The 19782-nt window shown below is 45.1% G+C and overlaps 1 protein-coding gene across 1 annotated transcript in view; it reads right to left on the bottom strand.

Annotated features, from left to right (window-relative positions):
• Positions 1–14839, bottom strand: part of CHCHD6 (coiled-coil-helix-coiled-coil-helix domain containing 6) — a 216995-nt gene extending 202156 nt beyond the window's left edge. The window contains exon 1 of the mRNA XM_006102366.3: positions 14687–14839. Coding sequence (XP_006102428.1) covers positions 14687–14773 — 87 coding nt within the window. The 5' untranslated portion in view covers positions 14774–14839. The remainder of the gene's footprint in view (positions 1–14686) is intronic.
• Between the last annotated feature and the right edge of the window lie 4943 nt (positions 14840–19782).

The following is a 19782-nucleotide window of genomic DNA, read 5'->3' as shown; positions in this document are numbered from 1 at the left end:
TCTAAAAGGCCACATAAAAAACACAAAGTCCTGCAAGTGGGGGCAGGAGCAGCTGGGGTAGGATTTTCACTTTGGACACTTCTGAGTTTTTAGCATGAACCTTTTTTAGCAACTAAAAAAATTAATAATGATGATGATGATAATTGAGTCCCTCTAATATTTAAGATTGATGCAAATCAATAGCTAATTAATAATACAGGACAAGAGAAGACCAAGCCCATACAGCAGTGGAAGAAAATTGAGAATCTATAAATAAACCTATATATGGTCAATTGATTGACAGAGGTGCCATGACAATTTAATGGAAAATGAATAGTCTCTTCAACAAATGGTGCTGGTAAATTAGTGGTTACTTTGGACTTTGAGAAGACTGGGGACTGATAACTAAAGGGTAAGAAGGTTATTCTGGGGGTGGGAATGATTATGATGATGGTTGCACATATCTGTGACCTCAACCACAGAACTGTACACTTCAAATGTGTGAATTGTACAGTATGTAAATCACCTCTCAGTAAAGTTATAAAAAGAGAACCCAAAACAAAAGTGAGCAGTCCAGACAGGATATCACTCAGTAGAAGCAAGATATCCTAAGGAATGTACACCTGTGTGTGTTCCTGAGGGCAGGAGCAGAATTTGGACAGAAGAGAAGCTACAGTGTGCGGAGGGGAAGAAGAGGTAATCTCGCAGTGATGGGCTGGGCATGTGGGAGAGAGACACCGACAGTCAGGTGTGGTTAAAAAGGTGGATGGAGCTGGTACTAAAAGGAACTTCAAAGTTACACAGAAGACTCACACAATTGTGGGCCCTGCTGAAAGTTTCTGAACCAGGAAAGAATATATGCAGTGTTTTTGGAAGGTGAATCAGAGTGTCATAGGGAGCATACTGGAGTATGGGGCATGCCCTCAGTCATGAAGTGACAAGGGCCTGCAGCAGCAGCAGTAACGTGCAATAACAGGCTCTGTCTAGTGTTACCTCGGTAATGAGGAACAAAGGAGAGTGTAGAGGTAAAGAAAAAGGAGTTTTGATCTTAAGTTATTGGAAGACTCTGAGTGAGAATGACAGAAAAGAGAGACTATTTTTAGAAAATAGTAAATTAGCTTGATTGTAGATATTAAATCCCAGATTATAAAAGGGAAAGAGACCTTACAACCCACTGGCTCCCTCGCTCATTTTTACAGCATAGCAACTAAAGCCTGTAATGAGTCAATGTTTTGGAAAGTCAAGAGTAAACTCTACACACAGTCAAGTACCCATTTCTTGCTCAAATCAGCTACCCAGGGGGTCAGGGTGGGACCCCTGATTGGGTGTGAAGTGACAGCAAGGCTGAGATGGGATATTTTTCCAGGCAGGTAGGGACATGGAGCTGGTACTCAAAGTGAATTTGCATGGAAAGATTTGATGTCCCAACTGTGTGCTGGAATTGGCTTGCGAAGGCTAATTTTTAAATTTTCAGAAATTTTGCAAGCTGGTTGACTTCATAACCAGCTTGAAATTGGCCACAGACATTTTTTTGAGACCTGATAATTTTTTTTTAATTCAAAATAATTGTTCTACAGCATAGCATAAATTAAGGATCAAACATATACATATCATATCAGACACTTAGCCTAAAAGCCACAGAAATTAGCAAATGCTACAAATGAGGGCACTTTCTTGGAAGAAAAGTCAGTTGTTAAACATGCACCTCCCCCAACCCCAAAACCCCAAATTTCCCAGTGGACTCTCTGAGATGCACCAGCCCTCTGAGACATGTATCCGGAGGGAGAGCACTGAAATCCATGTGGGTGTGGGTAATCAATGATGTGTGATGTGCATGAAACAGGCAGTCACCTTGGTAATGGTCACGCTATAAAGGGTCATGTGACCGGGAAGAACAGGTGCTGGCACACTTAGAAAGGAGGCCTGGGGACCAGAGGAAGCAGCCTGGCCAAGGACAAGGTAACTCCAACCCATTTTCCCTCAGCAAGTATTTGTTTATTAAGTACCCACTGTGTGACAGCAATGTTCTAGAAACAGAAGGTGAAAGAAACAGCAATGAAAGACATGACCCCTGCTTTCATGGAGCTTACACTCTAATGGGAGGTGAGACAATCAATAAGTAAACAACCTTATAAATCTTATTTCATCCAACCTAAGATGATCTAAAACAGCTATAAATCATACCATTATTTTTACATAACCTGAAGACAAAAAACACCAATGAAGTTACCATTCCACCTGTTTTCTGACATCTCTATTTCAGAGATGTTAAAATGTGTCTTAAAAATCAGTGACATGTTAGTGATAAGTGCTAGAAAAAATAAAACACAATATTGTAGTTATGGGACGCCACAGGCATTGGGAGAGACCTCTTAGAGGAGATGACACTAATGCCAAGACTTCTGCCTCCACATTTACATCTGCAGAGCCAGGAGAAAATGATCTAGGTCCAAGCAGAGGAGAGGGTAAGTGCAAAGTCTCAAAGAAGAACTGAAGCTGGCATGTCCAAAGGCCTGACAGAAGGCCAGTGTGTAAGAAGGAGAGTAGGACCAGATGATCAGGCCAAAGAGTCGGGCAAAGGCAAGACCATATGCCCTGGCACAAGATCACATTTGATCCAAGGGCCAGAACAGCTACAGTGGGGTTCTACACAGGTGAGTCACAGGCTCTGATCTCCTAGTCCCAGCCCAGGTGGTATCATCCGAACCTTATTACTAGGTGAGTGAGGGGTTAAGGAAAACATTGGCACGCTTCTTATTGGCAGTAGGAGATTTGTAATATTTTTAAATGTTGCTACAAAATAGAGCAAGTAATATTTTTAATCAACAAATATACATACACACACAGTAGTCATGTGAGAATAAACACCATCTGGACAGTGCTCCCTGTACCAACAGAACCAGAATGGAGGCTTCCAGAGCCAGACGGGTCTGGAACTCGGTGCTAAAGGCCCACTGGTCACTGTGCCATCATAGCTGGCCAGATACGGTCCTATGTGGTCAGGAGATGGAAGGCCAAATCCAGAGCAGTGCAAGGAAAGAGGAGTGCCACCTATACTCCAGCTGTGTGGCCTTCACCCGATTCTTTAGCCTCTCTGGGCATCACCACTCTCACTTATGAAATGGGAATCCCTGTGATACATCTCAGGAATTAAGTGCTTTGGGCTCAGAGGGGCCTGGGTTTGAATCCCAACTGAGCTATTTGGTAGCTGCATGACCTTGGACAAGGGACTTATCTCTAAGTCAGTTTCTTCATCTGTGAGATGGAAATAATTAATGGCATAGACTGTTGAGTTGTTGTGAGGATTAAATGAAGCAATCTACATAAAGCAGTTGGCACCAAGTAAAAACCAATATTGGCTATAATGGGGAACTACAAAGCACTATACAAATACTAATTATAATCCATACCAGGCACATAGTGGATGTAAAAATACCAGAATTAATAATACAATAGTCCCCTGTATCCACAGGGGATACGTTCTAAGACCTCCCAGGCACCAGTGGGTGCCTGAAACCATGATAGTACCAAACCCTGTGTATACTGGTTTTTCCTATACATACATACCTACAATAAAATTTAATTTATAAATTATGCACAGCAATAAATTAATAACAAAAACTAAAAATGAAATATAACAATTATAATAATATATTGTCATAAAAGTAATGTGAATGTGGTCTCTCTCTCAAATTAGCTTATTGTACTGTACATACAGCATGGATATACTGGACAAAGGGATCTTTCACATCGTGGGTGGGACAGTGTGAAATTTCAGCATACTACTCAGAACAGGGCACAATTTAAAACTTATGAATTTTTTATTTGTGGAATTTTCCATTTAATATTTTCTAACCACAGTTGATTGACCACGGGTAACTCAAACTGATGAAAACAAAACTGTGGATAAAGGGACTATGGTAACAACAATAGGTAACGTTCACCATCTATCTATTATAATAAAAACATAAAATGCTAATTAGACCGGACAGCCAACCGACCTTCCGGACATCATTCTGGAGGTCCTTCTGGATGAAGCCGCAGCAGTGGGGGCCTGGGCAGAGGTGGTTAGGGGAGGTCAGGCAGGCAGGCGAGTGGTTAGGGGCGATCAGGCAGGCAGGCAAGCAGTTAGGGGTGATCAGGCAGGCAGGCGGGTGGTTATGGGCGATCAGGCAGGCAGGCAAGCAGTTAGGGGTGATCAGGCAGGCAGGCGGGTGGTTATGGGCGATCAGGCAGGCAGGCAGACATCCCCCAAGGGATGCCGGATTGTGAGAGGGTGCAGGCCGGGCCGAGGGACCCCCACCCACGTGCACGAATTTCGTGCACCAGGCCTCTAGTATACATATAAAAGCCCAGCGACAGGAACAGAGGAACGACCAGAACAACCAGAATGACCGGTGGCTATGACATGCACTAAGGCAGCCAACCAGCCTGATCCAGGGGCCGGGCCAGCTAGCTAACCACCAATGGCCCCTCCCCCCCCACCAGCCCAGCCCAATGGGCACCCATTGGGGCAGGCCAGCTGGATCCAACGCATGCACGAATTCGTGAACTAAGCCTCTAGTATACTATAAACTGAACACTGTTCTAAGTGTTCTCAAGCATTATCTGTTCAAAATTAAATTAGGAAGATTGTTTTAAAGCACCCTCCAGCTCCGACCTCCTGCCCTCAGTGTGGAATAACACAGGATTTCAAGAAGAGGGGCCTTTCTGTGCCACCACTATGGCGCGGTTGGCTGGCAGCTCCACAGGTCTCCACCGACAACATGGAGCCCAAGAAGGGACTCGCTCTCCTCCCCTCTCCAGCCCACAGCCCTAGCCCAGGGCTTCCATGGCCACAAGTTGGCAGGCCATCAACAGCCAAAGTCAGGCCTCAATCTAAGTCACACACATGCAAGACCTCACCACATCTGTCCTAACAAATGCGCTTGGGAACCCAGACCCCACATCCTAACGATTACCATTGCATGACTGCAACCAAACGTTTTCCTCACTTACTTTAGAGGCAAGTTCCCAAAGAGGGGACTAGAGGTTTCTTTATTAAACCACAGAGGTCTATCAGTAAGTCATGTGGCTACCCCACGACTAAAAGGCTAGAGGAGAAAGGTGCTGCCAGAAAAATCACAAGTGGGTCTTATCTAGCACTGAATGGAAGAACCATGACAGAAGTGAGCAGTGTCCTGCTGACCCATTATAATGGAGAAGGTCAGAGTCGTAATAACTACAAGCAACACCCACCTCCCAGTAGAGGAAAGCAAGGCACAGAAAGGGTAAAGCACTTGCCTAGGCCATGAAGCTCATAGAGTGCAAGCCAGGCTGCTTAACTCCATAGCCAGTCTGCTGTGGGGTAAAAGGATGTGACCCCCAACGACAAGAGCAAGGGGAATTGCACGTGCAAAGTAACACTCACAGGCAGGAAGGGCCCCTGGAAGGGACAGCTACTGCAAATCTAAAGCAAAGAAGGGCCCTAACCGGTTTGGCTCAGTGGATAGAGCATCGGCCTGCGGACTCAAGGGTCCCAGGTTCGATTCTGGTCAAGGGCATGTACCTTGGTTGCGGAAACATCCCCAGTGGGGAGTGTGCAGGAGGCAGCTGATGGATGTTTCTCTCTCATCGATGTTTCTTACTCTCTATCCCTCTCCTTTCCTCTCTGTAAAAAATCAATAAAATATATTTTAAAAAATAAATAAATAAAGCAAAGGAGTCAGGATTGCTGAGAAGTCGTAACTCACAATTGACCACTTGCTTGCCATTACTCCCACCAGAATATAAGCTCCATGGGAGCAGGATTCTGTTTTGCACAGCACACTGGAGATGCTCAGTATTTGTTAAAGATATGAACTAAATAAATATTTACTAAAGGCATATGCTCATAACACATTAGTGCAATGGAGCATGTAAAGATGTAACAGCCAAGAGCTTTACATTCAAAGAGCTTATGGTCCAATAGGGTGGGCAAAATAAACTCATACAGATGACACAAGCTGCTAAGTTGTCAGGTATATGAAGCTCAACTAAGGTGCCTGAGAGTTCTAATAAAGGAACCCTAAGTTCCAGCTGGAAGGGAGATGGCCTGACTTGGGCTAAAAACATGACTGCAGAGAAGGGGTGAGAGTAAAGGGGAACGACACTCAGAGAAGTCCAGCGTTCCGCCCGACATAGCACAGGTCCATGAAGAAAACCAGATGGGAGGCTGGTGGGCTCCCCTTGGTGAGGGCCTTGAATGACAAGGTAAGGAGGCTGCAATTTATTCTGCAGTCAACTGGGAGCCGCCAATGGTTTCTGAAGAGGAACTCGAGCTTCACCTTGCACAGAATAGTCTGGCACCAACAGTGCACATCAGGACTAAGAGGACAGAAATGCAATCACAGAAGCACAGGGAGGAAATGGATGCAAGAGACACCAAGGAAGTAAAATGATTGAAGACCTGGCAGCTGACCGGTGCACAGGACAAGTGAAAGAAGCATTTTAGAGTATGATCTCATGTATACCATAAAAAGGGAAAGAGTATGCTTTTTTTTTTTTAATATATTTTATTGATTTTTTACAGAGAGGAAGGGAGAGAGATAGAGAGTTAGAAACATCGATGAGAGAGAAACATCGATCAGCTGCCTCCTGCACATCTCCTACTGGGGATGTGCCCGCAACCAAGGTACATGCCCTTGACCGGAATCGAACCCGGGACCTTTCAGTCTGCAGGCCGACGCTCTATCCACTGAGCCAAACCGGTTTCGGCAAGAGTATGCTTTTATATGGAGGCTTGGAAAAACCTGAAAGGATTCGTGAGAAATTATAAGCAGGTGTATTTAAAAATAAGATGCATCTTGAAAGAAGAAAAAGTCTTAAAGGGCTAAATGAGGGAAAGATGACAGAAAAACCCATACCTGGCTAACTGGAGATGGGGTGTCTACAATGAGCCAAGAACAGTTCTTGTGTGTGTGCGGGGGAATCTAAGTCCATCCAAGCAGCTCTGTTTCACAGGCAAATAGACAGACTACACAGGAAGCTGCAAGAGGCTGCATGTAGAGAAATAGGGAATCCTTGGCAACAAAGTGCCGAGGGGCAGACCAGAGAGGAGGTGATGTCCCCAAACTCCAGAAGGGGGCAACAAAGCTCATAGCTGCAGCAGAAGCACTCAACTCTAGAGTGATGACAGGGCTTCCTATCTATAATAATAAAAGCATAATACGCAAATCGACCAATGACCGAACAGCAGAACGACCGTCCGGACAACTGTCCGGATGACCTTCTGGATGACCACGCTATGACACGTACTGGCACCAGGCCAGCCAAGGCAGATGCAATGCGATTGGTTGGTCGGCCGGCCATCATCCCATGATCACCCCACAGAGGCGGGCCCAGGCCACTGGCCAGCAGAGCGATCAATCGGGGGGGGCTCCACGGTCGCCCCAAAGAGAGAGGCCCAGGCCACCCTCTGCGGGGCAATCGATTGGGGGGGCTCCACAGAACCGGGGAATGGGGGGGTGTGGTAGCAGACATGGGCAGCGCCAGGCTAAGGCAGGTGCGGGCAGGGGGGCGGGGCCGTGAGGCAGCCGGGGCTGCGAAGCCCTACCCTTGCACAAATTTCATGCATCGGGCCTCTAGTTTAAAGATAATGATAAAAACAGCCATTACCTAATATTTGTTGAGCATGCCCCACATGCCAGGCCCCAGGCTAGGTGCATTCCCATTTTACAGATGAAGAAGTTGGGGTCGGGGAGGTGAAACAATTCACCCAAGATTACAGGAAGTCCTAAGTGCTGGGACCAAGACTCCCATCCAAAGCTGGAGCACTAACAGTGATACTAGTACCAGTGAAGGCAGGCAGTAAAAGAGCCACTCTGAGGTGACGAGTAACCATGTGCATAGAAGGGCCAATTCAAAATTTAAAAAATAATAGTAAAATACAGATTATAGATATAGAGATAGAGATATATAGATATATTTCTGAAAGTCACATTTCCCAGTTTATGGTGCTTTATTGAGCCCCAGGGTAAGGAGTGGAAGGGGACTATGTATGTACTTATAAAACAGCCTACTTAAATTAGGAAAATGTCAATATGAAAATTAGCACTTGTTAGTCTTAAAATGTTACTCATCTAGACACATCTGAGAAGTAACAATGTGGAGGCAGCTTCCTAAGCATTATTCTTCGCATTAACTAATGCATCAGCTCCCCCGTGGGCAGGAGAGGCGTCCTCCTCATGCAAGGAATGGAGAAGGTGTGGTGCAGAGAGGCAGCTTGCCCAAGGTCTGTGGTGAGTCAGCAGTTAGCTAGGTCTGCACGGCCATACCCATAGCCTCTCAGGGCACCACTTTCTAAGGACCCACTGGGCACCAGGAGATAAACTGCAGCTTCCTAGCAGGGCCTAGGGCTCCTCCTGTCAGGCTAAGCAGCCAGGGCAGTTTCCAGAAAAACAAGCTGGCAGGAGTCAGGTCTGTCTGTGGTAGTAAAGGAGTAAGCAAGAAAGAGATCATCTCTGCCCAGAGTAATAAGCACTGGGAGGTGAACACAGGACCTGCAGGACCGAGGATGGTGACCACTAAAAGGTGGGGCAGTGACATCACGAAAGGCATCCTTCAGAAGGGAACACTTGAATTGATCCTATGGACGAAGAGGAATTTAGCCAGTCAAAGGGAGAGAAAGTACTGCAGGCTGCGAACAGAACACAGACACAGAGCATGAAATAGTTAAGAGTATAGCAAGAGCAAGCGTCTTCCCTGCCAGGATGTGTAGTAAGAGGCAGAAAGTGGCGCCAACACGCGGAGGGCTTTGTGAAGGGAGGAATCTGCCTTTGACCTAGAGGCAATGGGGAGCTTGTAAGGATGGGAAGGAAGGGTTATACTAGTAACTCTGAAGCATCACTGAGACAAGAAGCTGGTAGCCCTAGCCGATATGGCTCAGTGGATAGAGCATCAGTCTTCGGACTCAAGGGTCCCAAGTTCAATTCCAGTCAAGGGCACATGCCTGGGTTGTGGGCTCGGTCCCCAGTAGGGGGTGTGCAGAAGGCAGCCAATTAATGATTCCCTCTCATCATTGATGTTTCTATCCCTCTCTTCCCCTCCCTTCCTCTCTGAAATCAATAAAAATATTTTTTTTAAAAAAGAAGCTGATAACAGGACTGCCTCGAGCAGGCCTGACAAGGTGGAAGAGAGAGATGTTCTTTTCCCTATGTGCCTCGTTTCGAACTGTATGAATTTTACCATTTGGCTGAAACATCTTAAAAAGTAAAATTTACCTTTAAAAAAATTACCCTGCTAGCACCAGGAGGTATAGATTTATGGGAGGCAAGCCTATGGGGAGAAAGAACAATTTATCAGATGGCTAAGAGGAAGATGGAATGGATCTAAACTGAGGTAAAGAGAAGGGTAAAGAGAGGAGGATTAAGCAAAGGATAAGGAGGAGATAAACAGTTGGAAAGGAGAACTCAAGATTTGTCATTAATTGTAGAAAAAGAGGAATGCAGGATCCAGCTTTCTGGATGGAGCCACTCACAACCTAGCAAACAGGGTGATTTCTAGGTGGCAGAAGAGGGGACGTGGGTGAGTTCCACTGGAAGTAGTGAGTTACAAGCGCCCATGCAACATGTAAGGGGACATGGCCAGCAACCAAAAGGAACTACTGATACATGCTTCAACATCAATGAAGCAACACCAAAAATATTGTGCTCAGTGAAAGCCAGAGGTAAAAAATATATGAGTGCATTTACATAAAATGTCCAGAACACATAAATGCATGGAAGAAGGAGTAATGGTGACCTGAGGCTGGAAGTGGGAATGGGGAAATAGGCACAAGGGTTCTTTTTAGGTCTTGCAAATATTCTAAATTCCGACTGTGATTACAGTTGCTCAACTTTGTAAGTTTGCTATAAAAAAAATCATTGAAATGGGTGAATTTTATACATAAAATACATCTCAATGAAGCTGTTTTAAAAAAAAAAAAGAAGAAGAAGAAAAATCACCATCCTCAGATACAATCTTTGCAAAGCTCCACTCCTGATTAGAGAACTGCAGTGTTGCCTCCAGGGTAACATGTAAACAGCCTTCTCTGGCATTCAGGTCCCATTATCTGTCTGGCCTCATCACCTGGTCAACTGTTCTCCCACATCCCAGCCCATGTGGCTGCCATGCACACAAGTATGGAGTTGGAACGTCTGTGCTTCCAGCTCTACCATTAACTCACTGTGACCTTGGGATACTTCCCCTCTTGAACCTGTTTTCTCGCCTCTGAGATGGAGATGATATCTCACAAGGTCAGCAAGGGGAATATCTGAGATAGTGCTCTCAAAACACTCAGCAAAGAGTAAATATGTGCACATTGCCTGGCTGGCTCAGGCACATCTTCAAAGTCACCTCCTCAGAGCAGCATAAGCTCACTATCCCTATTAGCGGGTGGCCCCATTACTCTTTATGTTTCCTTCACAGCACTTGCAGTTCTTTTATTCCTTTGCCTTTTTTCTTTCTTTCTTTTGGTCTGTCCTCCCTACTGGGCTGAGGTCTCCATGAAGGCAGGGACCTTATGCTTTGTCCCTTTGTCTCTGCAAACCCAGGCCCTATGTCTGACAATCACACATTCACAGTAAGCATTTTACTGAGGTGATGGATAAATGATAGCCATGAGTACAATGCTCAGCATGTGGCTTCTCTGGTGTTGGCATGTTTGGGAACTGTTTCTTGTGTACCTTACTACATCCTCCTTGATCTTCCCCTCAGCAGCGGCCCAGACTGACCTCACAGGAGCAATAAATGATGGTCAAGATGATGAAGGGTGTAAATGAGCCTGGGAACACACCTGAAGCCGCAGGCTGGGGAAGCGACTAGGGAAGAGCCACCTAGTGGTTGGAAGGGAAAAGGCTGAAGACAGTGAGGAGTCTGGAAATTGAGGAGCAACCAATTTCAGTTGAATCACCAAAGATGGCTGCTCACACTGGGCAGAGAAAAGGACACATATAGGACATTATTGCCACATGTGTGCCTTCTTTTCTTATTGGAGGATGAGGTTAAATAATACTTGTTGAAATGAAATCTTATGTATTTCACACATGCTTGCTCTGAAAACAAGTTGCATATAATTGCATTTTGTATTAATTAAATTTCTTTTACCTTCCAAAAAAATAGGGCTTGAACTATGTAAATTTATGCAAATAAGTGTGCAAACTAGTTAAGGCCTTAGCATTTCATTTGAAGGGAACTAGAGCACTTTCCAGGCCCAGGCCCAGGGGATTAAATATAAGTGGTCTTTATGAATATTTAACTTTCTCTGAAGGAGCTGGGGCAGATATTCTTCTTTGGCATCTACCCTCTATTAAATTAACTTCTTATTTTATATCCAACAATCTTGTCTACTGATTTTTACTCGCCTGCCTAAAGACAAAGTGAACTCCCCAACCCTCAAGTAACTTTGCGAACAAAGTCACTACACAAAAACACTTCATTACTGTCACCTCCTTTTCTCTGATCTCCAGGAACATAAGGAAGAGGAGGGAAGGAGGGGAGGGGGCTGTCATGGCATGCACCCCACAATGTGACTCAGGACTAGTCATTTATTCTCTCTAATGAGTTTGCCCATCAGGCAACCTATCCCCAGAGCTTCCTCTCATTTTAACAGCCTCTGGTGGAACTAAGTGAGGCCCCAGCACCTAGCAGGACAGGCGGAGGCTTCATTTCAGAATTTTCTTGTTGTCTTGCATATCAGTGGTGGGGAAGGAGCTGGAGTAGTGAGAAAAGGCTGCTTTCTGCACCCAAAAGATCTGGATAAAAGTTCCAGAAGTTACTCAGGTAATGCCTTGGACAAATTCCTTAACCTCTCTAAGCCTGATTCTCCATCTTTAAAGAGAATTTATACCTTGCAGATATGTCAAGAAAACTAGAAATAAAATGTACCTGTCTGATATGACGCCCAAAAAGTTGATGTTCCTCTGTCAACTTAAAGGAAATCATTTCTTAAGGGAGTCCCCCAAACCTTAGAAAACTCCCACTGACCTAACTTTCCAACATTCCCCAAACCAGGATGCCAGGTGCCAAAGGTGGGAGAGCATCCAACAGAGCCAAGGCCAAGGGTATCTTTCTAAATTTCATTTCAGGCTCCTGCCTCTCAATCTTCCAACACCAACCTCCTTTTGCCTTTGGCAGGAGCCAGGTTAAGGCTGGATAACACCAGCAGGCACCAAATGTGTTCGCTAAGTACTATGCCAGGCAGAGTAGAGGCCCCCACTCTCCTATTAAAACACTCTGTACCTCTGTACTTTCTCTAAACGCTTCAACACACATCTTCATTTCACCGTAGGCAGCACCTAGGATTTCACACCCTCCAGCCCCCCCCTTTTTTTTAATGTGGTGATTAAGACTCAAAAGAGAAGTTGTTCACCCAAGGTCACTCTGCAAATGAGCATCTGCCCAGCAGCGAGGCCTCCTGATGTCTTTTTCTGAACCACCTCCCTAACTAACTCGCCTGCACCCAGCTCTGTGCATTCCATTTAAACCCGGTCTCTGTTTCACTGAGTTCATCCACTCAATCACTCAACATTTACAAAGCACCCACTTTTTGCCAGACACAGGTGTAGGAGGAAGTATATAGCATTCAATGAACAGGCCCGAGTTGCCTACTCCAATCCAGTTCTACCGCTTGTCACCTAGGTGATCCTGGATAAGTTACTTCGTCTCTCAGTGCCTCAATCGTCTTTAGACTATAAAATGGGCATATAGAATTCCACATCTCTCACAGGGCTGTTGAAAATTAAATGAGAGGACACCTATGTATCCCATGCCCCCAATAAGCATTCAAATATGAGCTACTTTTATTAATCAGACAAAAGCCTTAGCCTCAAAGAGCTTATCCTGTACTGGGAAACACAATAAACAAGTAAATTATTAATAGAAGTTTCAAATGGTGATAGGCACTATGAAAAAAACTAGATGTGTGACAGTGTGGGTGGGAAGGGACTTAGATTAAGTGGTGAGGTCAGGATACTCAAATATTTTAACTATAACAAGGGTGATAAGAGCTGGACATAAAAAAAGCTGGGTGGGGAGGAGGGAGTGGGGTTGGGATAGGACCTATAAAGGAAGCATTAAGCAGAACCATGATGTAGCCAGCAGACTTCATAGGAAAACAAGCAGTGAAACACATTAAATCCAAGGGGCTGAAACAGAGACTGGACTGCCTCACCTTGGCAACAGACGATGTAGATCTGGAGGGAAATGAAAGCATCTGGTACAATGGCAAGGTGGTTGACAACACCATGTCTGGAAGCTACAGTCACAGCATCCAGAAGAGTCTGGCTTTTGCAAACATCCCTATGGAGCTCAGTAAGGTAGGACAAGTGGAAGTTGAACTATTAGGCAAACACTGCCCTACAATCATCATACAAGAACCCTTGGTATTGATGGAACCAACCAGAAACCGACTTCAGAAAAATGTTGGCAAGGACACAATTTGAAAAAGACCCTCAGCAGTCAACTGAATTATGGTTGCTATATGACTATACTCAAAATTGTAACTGATTTGCGGGGAAATAGGGAAAACCAAGGATTCATTTAAAAATCATCAAAATCTAGATTTAGAATCTTAAAACCTGTTCTCTCAGCAAGATACATTAATAAATTAGTGCTTTACATTGTTGTTTCAAATGAAGAAATTAGAAATGTTTTTATGATCCTATATTGTTGCCTATAAATTCAATTGGTAAGACATTTAGGTGTTTGCTAATATACAATCATTATTACAACAGAATTAGAGAACATTATATAATTTTAGAAACATATGTATATGCTTATTACCTGAAAACAAATTAATAAATTATGTTTAAAAAAAAAAAAGACAAACAGTAAATGCAGAGGTCCTGTGCTTGGAGCAAGCTGACATCTTGCTGGGACAAGGAGGTCCTAAGGCTAGTGACTAGATGGGGGGGTGGGAGGTCAGACAGGTCATTGAAATCAGCAGCACAGCTTTGTAAAATAAGGTAAGGTCATTCCTTTTCATCTTAAATGCGCTAGGCATTCATTAAAACCCTTGCTTAAGGCCTGGCCTGGTGGTTCAGTTGGTTGGAGTGTCGTCCAGTACATCAGAAGGTTGCGGGCTCCCGCATAGGAAAGAGGCAACCGATCATGTTTCTTTCTCACACTTCACACCGAGGTCTCCCCTGCACACACACCTCTCTCTCTTTAAAAATCAATAAACATGTCCTCCAGTGAGGATTTTTAAAAATGGGAAGGGGGGAGTGGGGACCCTTGCTTGGAATTTTAAGCAAGGGAAGGGTATATGATTTGAATTACATCTTCTAAAGTGCCCCTTTGGCTGCAATGTTGAGGGGCTGTTGCAGTTGTCCAGGGTTGGCAGCAGCATCTCCTGTACACACAGGACGCCTACACTTGGTGTGCGGTGGAAGATTCAGGTCCGTGACAGTTAAGTCACTGGGCTGGAATGTGGCCTCACCATCTCTCTCGCTCTCCAATTTCCTCCCGCAGTGGTAGCCACTCCCTGAGCGGGGACCCTGAGCATTTTCCTAGCCTCACCTTCCCCGTTTACTGGGCGGAGAAAAAGATGCTCACCACCGCAGTAGGCAGTGCTCCACAAGCGGGGCGCGCGCGCTCGCTCTCGTTGCGCACCTCCCCTTAGTACGGCCCGGCCTCCGCACCCTCGGACGCCCTCCCCACCCGCCCTGCCCCGGCCGCGCTCGCTCCTCGCGCCCACCGGCGACCCGCTCACCCGGATGCCCTGTAGCACCCGGACCCGCTCCTCCTCGTCCATTCCGAAGGACACCCTGCGGCCCTCACTGCTCTCGGTGCCCCCCATAGCAGGAGGCGGGCAGGCGGGCGGGCACGCGACCCGGCTCCAGAGCAACCAGTCAGACGCTGAACTGTCGCTTCCGGGACTCGGGCTGCTTTGGCGCAAGTCAACAAAATTACGTTTTATTGGACGCTGCTGGAAGCTCGGCCAATCATGTGGCGTGGGCCCGCGCCGTATTGTGGGAATTGTAGTCCTGTGGGCCTGTCCTGTCCTGTAACCCGGGTGTACGGGGAGGCGTGGGGCGTGGAAAACGCGTTGAAAGTGAAGCCACGGGTGCCTACGCGAGGAGAGCCTCAATGGCACGGTAAGTGGACAATGCTCGCTTTGGAAAGGTCGCCCTTGAAGAAGAGCTGAGAGTGATGTTCTGAGGCCAGGAGACCACCGAGGGGCCTGAACTAAACTTAAGAAGGAATTTGTTACGGTTCTCGGCTTGGTTCATTCAGCAAACTGATATTGAACCCCAGGCAAGCATTGACCCAGGCGCGGGGAATGCAGTGACTAACAGACGGGTCTTGCCTTCCTGCTTTTTACATATAATACTAGTAGAAGAAACAAATGAAAAGACAGACAAGCATGTAAATAAACTTGCTAACCACTGTAATAAATGCCATGAAAGAAATTCAAAGGAGTCCTCCTCCTTTAATTTGAGAGGCCAGAGCAACCTCTCTGAGGAAGAAGCATTTGAATTGAGACCTGAGGTCTAGTAGGGAGTTAGCCAGGAGAAGATGGGGAAAGAGCTTTGCTGCGGGCCAACTAGTGCAAAGGCCTTGAGTCAGGAAAGACCTTGCCACATTCAAGAAAGTAAGAGGGTCTAGCTGCATGAATGGAAAGTGAGAAGCAAGCAGAGGAGAGCCAGAAATAAGGAGGTCAGACCAGGAGGGCCTTATGGTCCAAGGTCAGAATTGTATTCTTAGGAGGGCAGTGAATGGTCATAAGCATTTAGGAGACATTATCCAAGGAGCATACATACCATGCATTGAGCAAAGTGTGTTTGCTTCTCACACAGGCCATATGTGTAACAAAGGAACAGAATTGATTGCTATTCACAGCCACAGCAACCATGAATGAAGCCCCCTCTTGTTCATCTGAATTGCTGAATAGCTTTGATTTGCCAAAGTGGGCCTGGAGTTAAGTTTGGAATCTAGAACTAGGGAAGACTGGATTGCTACGTGAAATAGCAAGGGTAATTTGGAGCTCCGTTTGGCAACCAGGAAAGAAAGGAGTGAGGAGGAGAGAATAAATGAGAGAGACCAGTGAGACACTCTGACATGAGAACAGCTTGGGTGAAGGAGACAGTGAACATTCCAGATGTGCAGCTGGGGAGGATTTTTATGGACAAGGACATATGCTAGTTTTATTCAAAATACTTTGATTTGCAAATCTCCCTCCATCCCTTCTGCCCTCCATTTCTTTCCTATGAACAGAGCCTGAGTAGGGGATTCTGGACCAAGTAGTTTATTGGGGGAGTGCCTCAGGAGAAAAAAAGTGAGGGAACAGAATAATCTAAGTAACGATGGAGTCCAAGCTAGAGACTGGCTTTAGCTTGATCCCACAGGGTGCTCAGGAGCACAAATTATGGCCATAAATAGTCTCATTGTGAGGCAAGGGGACCAGCCTTATCTCCCACATGTCAGTCATTCGCAGCCCAGGACAATTCCCCCAGAGAGTTGCCAACATCCATACCAGTTAGGGTATGGCTTCACCAGCCAATAAAAATCATGGGTGGGGCACTTTTGGCACCCTCTACATGTTCCCCATATTTTTAAGGCCTTCTGAATACCCAAGCATCATCTATGACTGTGAAGGTATTATCATCTTAATTAGCTAGTTAATATTAATAAAGGAATGAGAGCAAAGGAGATGCCAGACATTACTAGCATGGTCATCTTGGCAGCTTTACCAGGAAGATACAGCTTCACACTCCCAGGGAACCACTGGTCCATTCCCTGCAGATCACTGGGGGAAAAGATTGAATAAAGGGGGAGATGCGCACATGTGCAGTAAAGTCAGGGTGATGTAGGGAAGGTTCTTGTCAGTCAATCTAGCCTGGGAAAAGGTCATTGGCTAGGACTGTGGAGCCACTGCAAGCACATGAAATCTTAAAGAGTTAACTGATTAGTTTGGAGAAACTCCTGGTTAAAAATTTCCAGACAAAGAGTTCCCTCACTCTTGTTCTTGCTTACTCACGCTTGATCTCTCTCTCTCGGTGACCGAATTTGCCTGTGTGCTCACTTATTCTCTCTCCATAGTCACGTGGCCTTAAGCAGCAGCATGATCCATGGCCATGCAGACCGCACACACAATGGAGTGCAAATGGGAACAGAAGCTAAATTTGCCAGACTCTGGACTGTACTATACTTTAATACGGACAAAAATTCTGGGCAGTGGCCTTATTCTGGCCCTACTGAAGACAAGATGGGACCTTGGAGGAGAACACCCTTAATTTTACAATAAAGCTTTCCACAAAAGCCCATCCTCCCATAGGGACCTCAGGCAATTATTTTCCTCACAACACTCTAAGAACTCCACTTCTACTGATAACAAATGAGGGGTTGTAAAACTTGAAGGAAAAGATAGACTTCACTTCTGGGCCAGATGATAAAATTATTAACACACAACTAATTCAGGAAAACAAGAATCAGAGCCATAGATGGCCATGAGACTGTGTGCCCCACCACCACCACCATCTGCAAAATCCTGGGACAAAATTGGAATTCCACAAGACTTAGCATGGGGGTTGCAATGACAACAGCATAGCTAAGTCTCATGAAAACACAACAAATTCTGTGGTCCTATTTCACAGATAAGAAAACCAAGTTGCAAACAGGCGAAGATAATGTGACATACATACAAACAAAGTAAGATTGAGGATTAAATAAAGGTAGTGGCATAAAAAGGATGGGAAGGGAAATTGTTAATTTTTTAGTGCCTTCTCTGTGTCAGGCTCTATGACACAGGCACACATTGCTTTTCATGCAGTCAATTCATGACCAATTCATTTAGTCTTGGAAATCATCCTGAGAGAGTTATCACCCCATTCTAAAGTCCAGGAAACTGAGGCTTTGGGGAGATAAGTGTGGCAGGCCCACTAGTTGCTGGCTAGTAACCATTTGCTCCTTTCATACAACAGAACCCCAATTTCCTTTGGTGTAACAAGGTACTTCGTTAAAAAATTGGCCTCTTAGGCTCCCACTGGCCAAACTTGGGACACTTTGAACATTAATAACACTTTGACAATGTGAGTTTATAACAATTACGTTTTTTAATCCAATGGACCATGTAGAGAGGGAGAGAAAGAGAGAGAATAGAAAAAAAGGGAGAAAGTTCTTTACAAAAGAATGCCAGCAAATCAATGTGAGATTTAAAAATTGCCATTTTGGAAGATGCAAGATGGGTGCAGTCTAAGGAAGTTTTGTCCACTTGCTCCCAGCACTGGACAAGTTCTGTGTTCCTATTTCACAGACAAGAAAACTGAGTTGCAAACAGGACTTGTGGCTAACCTAAAGAGTATTTGACTTGGAAAACCAGCTGAAAAATAGCTGATTTGAAATTCTCCCGCTGGGAGCTCCAAGAGGAGACAGGAGAAGTTGGGGAGTGGGTGAGCGGAAGAAACAAAAATCTAAAACTAAAGAAAAAGAATGGATTCGAAAAGAAAGGAGACTCACAGATAAACATATTCAGGAAAGAGACATCCAGAAAAGATGAAAAATAGATGCATATCCGATCACAGAGAAGGGGGGAGAGAGATAGTTTGAGGGAGCGAGGGAGGAGGAAGAGAGAAGAGAGAAGAGACCTTAAAGCAAAAGAAACCAACATCAAATGAAAACAGAACCCACTGGATGGGAGAACATTTTTGCTAATGATACATTTGATAAGGAGTTAACTTCCAAAATATATAAAGAACTTATACAACTCAACAAAAGATAGACAAACGATTAAAAAATGGACAGAGGACCTGAACAGACACTTCTCCAAAGAGGACATACAGATAGCCAAGAGACATATGAAAAAAAAATGTTCAAAATCACTAATCATCAGAGAGATGCAAATTAAAATGACAATGGGGTATCATGTCACACCTGCCAGAATGGCTACAGAGAAACAAAAGACACAAAGCCTTTGGGTCAACAAAACCCATCAGAAATCAACAAAACCCATCAATAAATCAACAAGTGCTGGTGAGGATGTGGGAAAAAAGGAACACATGTACATTGCTGGTGGGAATGCAGACTGGTGCAGCCACTATGGAAAACAGTGTGGAATTTCCTAAAAAAAATTAAAAATGGAACTGCCTACATAGCTCTTCCTTGATCCTCCTTTCTCTTCCCCTTCCCAGCACCCCTCCCCATTGCTCCAAAATAGTAATTCCCTTATAGTTGATTTGGTAGCCCCCACTATGGAATTAGTTGTTGGATCCTTGGGAGGCAAAGGTAGATTGAGGTATCTTCCTATTTGGGGGCAGTAGTGGAGGAGAAAGCCAGGAAGTGTGAAAATCCCTCCAAGTGCCAAGGGTTGACCCAAGACAATAAGATCAGTTGACGGATCCAATATGCAGAAGTAGCCAAAAAGGGAAAACAGAGTGTGGGTGAAGAATAAGCATGAATGTGGCAGGGAGGTAAGGAAGTTTTCCACAGGTGGTTCCTGTGGCTGCTGTTGAGTGTTCATGTCTGCCCTTGATGGGCCATTGGGGGACAGAGAGCGGATGGGTTTTGTTGGCCCAAAGGTTTCTGTGGGATGGATGAAACTTCCAGCCCAGCCACACTGCTACAGGATGGTTCCTGGAATCCCCCTTGTTGAACTCCCAAATTTCCTCTTACTGCTTTTTATAAGAAACAGGCTTTGTGTCTTTTGTTTCTCTGTGACGGATAAATACAGAATAATCCCAATTTTATACACTTTGTAAATGGAGAAACTTAAGATCTTCCTACAAGCCCAGCCTTGATATCTTCGCACTTAGAATTTCAGTCTCGTGAGTGTTATAAACATCTTGTCTGCCAGACCTAAGCAATTCACAT

This window comes from Myotis lucifugus, unplaced genomic scaffold, assembly GCF_000147115.1.
Source record: "Myotis lucifugus unplaced genomic scaffold, Myoluc2.0 scaffold_410, whole genome shotgun sequence".
Classification (NCBI taxonomy): Eukaryota; Metazoa; Chordata; class Mammalia; order Chiroptera; family Vespertilionidae; genus Myotis; species Myotis lucifugus.
Note: the sequence above shows the minus strand (reverse complement) of the source record. Positions and strands in the feature narration are given on the sequence as shown.